Raw genomic sequence first — 7,407 nt, forward strand, 5'->3', positions numbered from 1 at the left:
GAACGCGTCATGTGCGCGCGCTGTTGTCTCGCATTTCGCCGAGTAAACTGTAGTTCTTGGTTTTTCTGAAAACGTATAACCAATGTCTAGTTTCTTTCCCAAATTTTGTCGTAGTTTTGATTAATTGGTAACAGGCCTTCTTGTTGTCCAATTCTGTCTGAAATCATACTCGTGATTAACAAATCGGACTCCCGCTTTGCGGTCCTACGATTTTGTTAATCACTCGTATGGTTACAGTCCAAATTAGACTCCACTCGGTGTGTTACCATTATTAATATGTCCAAAATATTATTTTGAATGAGATGCCAGTGGTCTCAGTTACTGGTGCAAATCACCAGCTCAGCGCCCAGATTGTCCAATAATCAAGAGATTTTCTTGTAGCTGTCATTGTGTTATTAAGGGTAGCAAACAAAGTTTGTCTTTTTTCGTTGTTGCTCGATTGAAGTATGTTGTATAATACTTTCTTCACAGCTTGAAGGAGGATGTGAGTTAGCCATCATGTGTGATATCATTTACGCTGGAAACAAAGCTAAGTTTGGTCAACCAGAGATTTTGCTTGGAACTATTCCAGGTATGGCACACATAAATTACCCACAGAAACAACTTTATCAGTTTGCACAATAAGAAAATATAATATATTCCACTGACTTCCGCTGATTAAAATATCAGAGAGCAGAAATAAGCTGCAGGATAGCAGATGAAGAAAATGAAAATGATGTCTTCTCCTTTCCAAGATTTTTTTATACTTCTTAAGAGTATTAGTCATTAGCCCTTTACACCCAAACATCAGTCTGCAAGTTCTCCATACTTTTCTCCATACGTTTCCTAATGTGCTGACAAGGAGAATTTGTTTAACAATCAAGAGCTTGTTTGATTGATGATCATTTCCTTTATTCTCATGACCTTAATGTGTGATTCAGGGGTGATATTGTAAGGAGAAACTAGATGCTAGTCACTCTTTGAGGTCAAAGATTTAAACTTTAAACTTTAAACTTAAGCTCTAACTTAAAAAAAGTGATGTAATTTGGCGAAGTAAAGACTCGTAACCAGGAAAGATCATAGGAGTTAGATGGCTTTTTATTAAATGGAAATTTTTCTTATTATAGACTCTCTTATATTGCTGCTTTTATGTTCTTTAACCCTTTAACTCCCATGAGTGACCAAGACAGAATTTCTCTTTACACTATCAATACAAAATTAACCAGATAAGTGGTGAGAATAAAGAACAATTTCAATTTGGGGATAATTAGTTGACCCAATATTAAATTCCTGAAACTAAAATTATAAGAGTTGTATGGTTGACAATAAGTAAAATTACAACTGTGTCAAGTTTTAATTTAAGTTTGTGCTTAAAGTTGCAACTAACTCGAAGATTGCTTTCATTTTTTTTAGGTGCTGGTGGTACACAGCGACTTCCAAGAGCTGTTGGGAAGTCCCTGGCTATGGAAATGATACTCACAGGAGATCCTATTTCAGCAGAAGATGCACAGAAATCAGGTCCATGCTCCTTTCAACTTAGCTCCTATTTTTGACCAGTTGTTCATCATTACCTCTTTACCTTACAAAATTGATCAACATGCAACTTCTCCTTGTAATAAACATACATCATCCAGCAAACAGGTAATGAGAATATTTAAACTTCTCAGTTCAAATTTGTTATTGATCTAACGTCAAATTCTCGTAACTAATTAAAAAGGAAATGTGTAGCAGCTAGAGGGGAGAATTAACAATCAGATCTTGGGGGTTAAAGGGTCAAGGAGTGAGATACTTAGCATCGTAAGTCTTCCCGGTGGCACTAGGAAATTCTCACACAAATTATTGAGAAATGTGTACAGTACTTCCACATCATCAAGGACTGCAACGGAGACGCACTGTTTTATGCTAAGCACTTGTGTAAGCCTGCAAAATTTGAGTTAAAGGCGTAGATTTTTCCCTTCTGTTTGTTAGCATTTCCGCGAAGGAACCGTTCACTTCCGAAGATGTCCGCACTCTTCCGAAGACGTTTTTTAGAGTTTACGTAAACTTGTATGTCTTCAGTACTCTCCTCTCTTATTAAAAGCATTCGGCAAAAGTTATTTGCGCCAACCTTTCTCTTCGTTTTGATTCAAGTACATTTGCTCTATATACTTTTTTCAAAAAGTCGCAGTTAAGGCCGCGTTACCTCAAGTTGTTCAGTTAGGTTTAAGGGTTAATAAAAGAATGAACTTGGGGCATGCACTCCTGTGATAAAACTGCATAAACGTATGAGAATTATTGGCGTCGGCTTTGTCAGGTTGGGCATTGCGCACTCATTCTCGAGATGTTTCTTCTCTTAGATCTAAATTCAAATTGCAGACTTAAAAACTTTCATTTTTTTCTTAGGCCTGGTTAGTAAAGTCTTCCCCGCAAAAGAGCTCGTAGATGAAGCTATCACGACAGCTGCAAAAATATCATCCTTGTCGAAGATTGCCGTACAGATCGCCAAAGAAGCTGTCAACACAGGTATTGCGCTGGCAGTTGTAACCGTCCGATTGACTGTTTCCTGTCATGAGTTATACCTCGATTATTCGCAAGATTTTATGTCAACTGAAGTTGGTGTTGATCTTGTCCATCGCTAGACGTTTCTTGTTGGTTAACCAGTCAACTTCAAAACAGTTACCTATCCTATTTGACTGTTCTACTGCGGAACTATCTTTTTTCTGGTGACCGAAATAGCCCAAAACATCATGACGTACTTCCATTCGCAAGAGTAAAATTGATTGTTTCTAAGTCATCATCTTAATTGGAGCAAACTGAGAAAATGACTTAGATTTTTGCGCAAGTTAAGCAGAGAAGAACTTGATCTCGCGTAGGGTTTTGTTGCCTGGGGATATAAATCATCATGACTGACCTGCTTGAGTCTAAATGTTTAACAGTTTACAAGAAATGCATGCAAGAACAGTTTATGGTCGTTGCATTTCCTTTGAAAGTTCCGTAGATGGTTGAATTTCCCAAATATCTTTTTGTTTAGGCTACGAGATGTCACTGGCAGAAGGACTGCATTTTGAGAAAAGAATGTTTCACTCAACATTTTCAACAGTAAGTTAATATTGATCGGCTTTTACACTTGAAAGAAGACGCCAATTGCAATACAAAGTGGTAAACCCACTTAACCATTTCTAGAAAACATATCACCTACTCTCTCTGATCTAGAGCAATACACTGAATACTTCACGTCTTTAGCGCAACCGAAGAAAGTTTGGATTAAAATATTAAAATGTTCTTATGTTCCCACGAAAAGCGTAGCTCCATCTTTCTGCATGTAAACTAGACACAACCCACAATTCCTCTATTCGCTCTGACGAAAGGCTAACGCTAGGAACGTCAGCTTTAGAAACTCTCTATGGTGGCCATTTTTGCATTATCAACGCTTTTGATGTAAATAATATTTGTGATACCCCACCCGCCGCAACACTACAGTTTCTCTAGAAACTTACCCCGTCTGTTCGATTGTTACCATAGTGATGAATAACAGTGTAATGAATTTGTAAGGACTTGCGATGAAACTTTCCCGAAGGAAAAATTTCTCCTTTTCTTTAATTTCGCAGGACGATCGAAAGGAAGGGATGACAGCTTTTGTCGAAAAACGAAAAGCCGAATTTATGGACAATTAGTATCTGTTATTTTTCGAAAAGTCGTAGCTTGCGAGAACTTTGGATTGTTTTGTGGGAGTGTTAGGGCAGGTGAAAGAATGATGAAAGCTTATATAAAATTGTGTGAAGGGCAATGAAAACACTCAGCATGAATTTTCACCAAAAAAAAAAAACTTTACTGGCGAAATTGATAGAAAAAATAAAATAAATAAAGTAAAATCATAGTCATTTTTCGTTCGTTCGCTCATCTGTTGAACGGATACGGTGGGGTATACATTGGAACTGGGGCGAGTATAGATTTAAGTTCTGCACAGTTCGATATGTTAATAAGACTCGAGTCAGGAAAACTAACTGACGCCCCAGATGACGGCTCTTCAGTAAACTTTCTGGAAAATTAATCCAAGACAAACCAAGTTTTCGACTTGTTTCCTCTCTGTTCAATTTCCTTTCGTTTTGAATCAAATTCTTGGAAGAAATGGATTTTATTTGCTGTAAGGCACCTTGTTTAAATTGCCTTAAGGTTTAATGGCTATATGATAATTGTTTTTTCTTTTTCGGTCCAGGAGGTTTCCCAGCTAGCCTCGACCTTTTGTGCAGGGCATGATTTTCATGGTTTTCGTGAATTTTTTTGCGAAGTGCAAACTAAGCGTACTATTACACTTTCTCTGGAATGTTTGTATTCACGCTTGACGCACGTGATTCGACCAACTAGCCAATCATGTTTAGATCCTTGAACTTAACGTTGAGGTTGGCGTGGTCCATTTCCTTAGCACTAGTTCAACCTTTAATTAAGAAAGCAGTTGTGAAAATTTAATCGTTATGTACCTCTCAGCTCAAATAGGTTTTCTGATTGGAGGAGAACAAGTCGCGAGCCGTGAATCAAACCAACTTTCTAGGGTGAACAAAATTCACTAAGCCCCTTGGTAAACAACAGCTTGAACTTTCGACTCTCACGGGATAAGGTCGTGCACCGTGAAACTGCAGCTAATGTGAGTGCCAGCCTGCGTAAAAAAAATAATATTTTAGCAGTCATAACACTTTTGAAAATTAAAATCAAAGTGACTGGCCCCATGGGAAACAGTGAGAATTGCTTTCCTTTGACCCGCAATGAAAACAAAACTCATTGTTTCCCCTACAGTCAGTTAGTCGCTTAATTTATCAACCTTGCCAGATGTCTGTATTAGAATTGTCTGGAAGCGAGAGTAAACAATATTAGCAGGGTATTAGCTAGAGTGCAAAAGATGAGAAAATAATTGGAGCATCGAAAGAAATATGTTTCTTAGCATATTGGCTTCGGTTATCAGATTTAACTAACACGGGTGCAAAACAGGAACACACAAAAACATGTATGGTACAACAGAGATACCAACACATTATGAGTCACAAATGTACAAGTTAGAACGTGAGAAGGAATCCTGTCAATTTCATCACTGAAGAAAACTTTTAACCTTGAAATTACATCCTGTGGTTCTTTCAGTTTTCATTAGGCGAATTTAGCTTTGTTGGATGGGGAAAAGTTGCTCTGTATCCTGAATGCGACTAATTGAGAAAAGAAATCCGGATAATAAAAACAATCCGAGTAATCTAGGTTTGTTTCTAATTAAATGCCCCCACGCTTTACTCAAATGTAAAGAAACGCTAACCCCAAGTCGTGATCAGTACTTTCGTGCAAAGTTGACTGATGCATAATTTATGTATCGGTTCTTAAGCTGTTTCTATTTTTTTCTTTTAATCATTGTCTCAAGTTTCATTAAAATTGTACAAAAAGTTGAAAAAAGAGTTTTTCGATACAAAAATACGAGAGGAGTGGAAGGAAACTGAAGGTAAGAATATACTGGTTTCAAGAAGATTGCTCTCTAAGTTTGATAACAACATAAATCTTGAATAGTCAGCCACTTCGATAAATACGTTTGAGTGAGAAGTATATATACAAAAGACCTTTACTACTGCATAAACGTGAGAAGAAAAGTCGAGGAAAAGTAAGAAAAGGAAGGTGAGTGTGAGTGAGAAACTCGATGTTTTTACTTACTATCGGGTGGGTAACTTGTGCAAGCCAGCGGACAAGAATTAATCCTTAACAGGAAAGATTCCTTTGTATGACTTGGTAGTTTAAAATAGCGCTCGTATTCTTTTGCTGAGTCAGACAAAGTGTAATTAGCAAAACCCTAAATTCACAATCAAAACTATTTGTTGTATCTAAGAAGGGAGAAGGGCAACATTTGTCATCTGTTTTTCTTTCTTTCTCAAATTACAGGATGACAAGACATCTAGTTGGTTTCCATTTCTGTCCCGTTCTGTTGAGCGGTGTTGCTTTGTTTCTTGTGGCTTTCTGTTCGTCTTTACACACTGGTTTGAGCAGGGACGCGGTTTTCGAGAGAGTTGAAGGTAACACGTGAATGTGTTATACCTCCCAACACAGTGATATTTTTTTTCCGACGGGATGTGAATGTTTCAACTGCCATGAGCGAAAACTCGGATCGGATGACACAGATCTTGGCTGTGTCAATATAAACTTTACATGATCCCTCCCCCCCCCCCTAAATAAGGCTCTGTGACATTCTTGCAATCCTGTAGTAAATTTCCATTCTTCCCCCTTTATACTTTGTTGGCCACAGCAGTTCGCCCTAAAAAAAATATAAGATCGCCCCAAAATCGAGTAAAAACAACGGGAACTTTCTACGCGCAACTCTCATAACTCTCAGGGCTTCTTCTTATTCACCTTTGAACGATATCAAGAATCAAGACGACCTCTTAAGACAGGGTAATTAAGCACACATAAACTGCATTATTAAAGTATCCAAAATAAACTAAGTGATGAGAACATGAAACACGATTGTGTTGTTTTTCAAGGATTTGAGCTAATTGGTCACATCACCACGACATTATATGCTGACGAAATAAGCTGTGGATTGAGATGCCTTCAAGATGAAAACTGCCAATCTTACAACAGCAAGTCCGATGCTAATGATGCAAAGAAGGAATGTCAACTGAGTAATCAAACCAAAAAATCAAGTCCGGAAAACTTGAGGCGTAACCCACGTTCTACTTATTATCATAGAAGAGGTACTGTTGAGTAAAGTGCTTAACATTATGGAAAAGTTAGTGGAGGTGGGAGGGGGGGGGGGGGGTATGAAGGGTCGGAGTATTTTGGTTGTCACAACAAAGTTTTCCTGATCCTTCCATAACGTTCCGAATTATTCTATCGATCTTCCTCATTGGCCGCCAATTTTCTTTAGTCCCACCTTTAAACTCTGTTAGCGACCACTGATCCCCTCTCCATTCCCTTTGAAAACAATGATATCCCCCCAAGACCCTGCCACCCCACCCAACCCCTTTTTCCAAGTCAAAAATGGTGACCTATTTCTTACTTCTAATTAGCGCTTTTCAGAGCTCTCTCGTGTCACGTGTACATCCATTTATAATCTTTCCCGAGAGAATATGAAGTTTAAAATCTCTTCCTTTTCCTTATAATGATAGATTTTCCATTTTCTTAGTTTAAATTTAAATTTCCAAAATCAAGAGCTACGCGAAAGGAACTACTTATGGAATCAGACCTCTGTGGCGTGTTTTGTCTCTTAGTTTGATCCTCTCCTCGTTCCAAATGATTATTCTTCCCTCTTCCGATGTAGATAAACGAAGTTGGGATTCTGCTCATCCGGCTTTCTCCTGTAAAGAAATTCTTGACTCTGGACACTCCAAAGGAGACGGGGAGTATTGGATCGACCCAGAGAAGAGTGGAAACCCTTTGAAGGTCTATTGTGACATGTCAAGATCTGGTGGTAAGAGAATGAATTGT

At 38.2% G+C, this 7,407-nt stretch overlaps 1 protein-coding gene across 1 annotated transcript in view; it reads left to right on the forward strand.

Moving 5' to 3' along the window:
• LOC131798761 (enoyl-CoA hydratase, mitochondrial-like) overlaps positions 1 to 3,632 on the forward strand; it is a 5,270-nt gene extending 1,638 nt beyond the window's left edge. The window contains exons 3-7 of the mRNA XM_059116426.2: positions 472 to 571; positions 1,393 to 1,497; positions 2,362 to 2,481; positions 2,990 to 3,057; positions 3,567 to 3,632. Coding sequence (XP_058972409.2) covers positions 472 to 571; positions 1,393 to 1,497; positions 2,362 to 2,481; positions 2,990 to 3,057; positions 3,567 to 3,632 — 459 coding nt within the window. The remainder of the gene's footprint in view (positions 1 to 471; positions 572 to 1,392; positions 1,498 to 2,361; positions 2,482 to 2,989; positions 3,058 to 3,566) is intronic.
• The last annotated feature ends 3,775 nt before the right edge of the window (positions 3,633 to 7,407 follow it).

The sequence above is a fragment of the Pocillopora verrucosa genome, chromosome 8, assembly GCF_036669915.1.
Source record: "Pocillopora verrucosa isolate sample1 chromosome 8, ASM3666991v2, whole genome shotgun sequence".
In the NCBI taxonomy this organism is placed as follows: domain Eukaryota; kingdom Metazoa; phylum Cnidaria; class Anthozoa; order Scleractinia; family Pocilloporidae; genus Pocillopora; species Pocillopora verrucosa.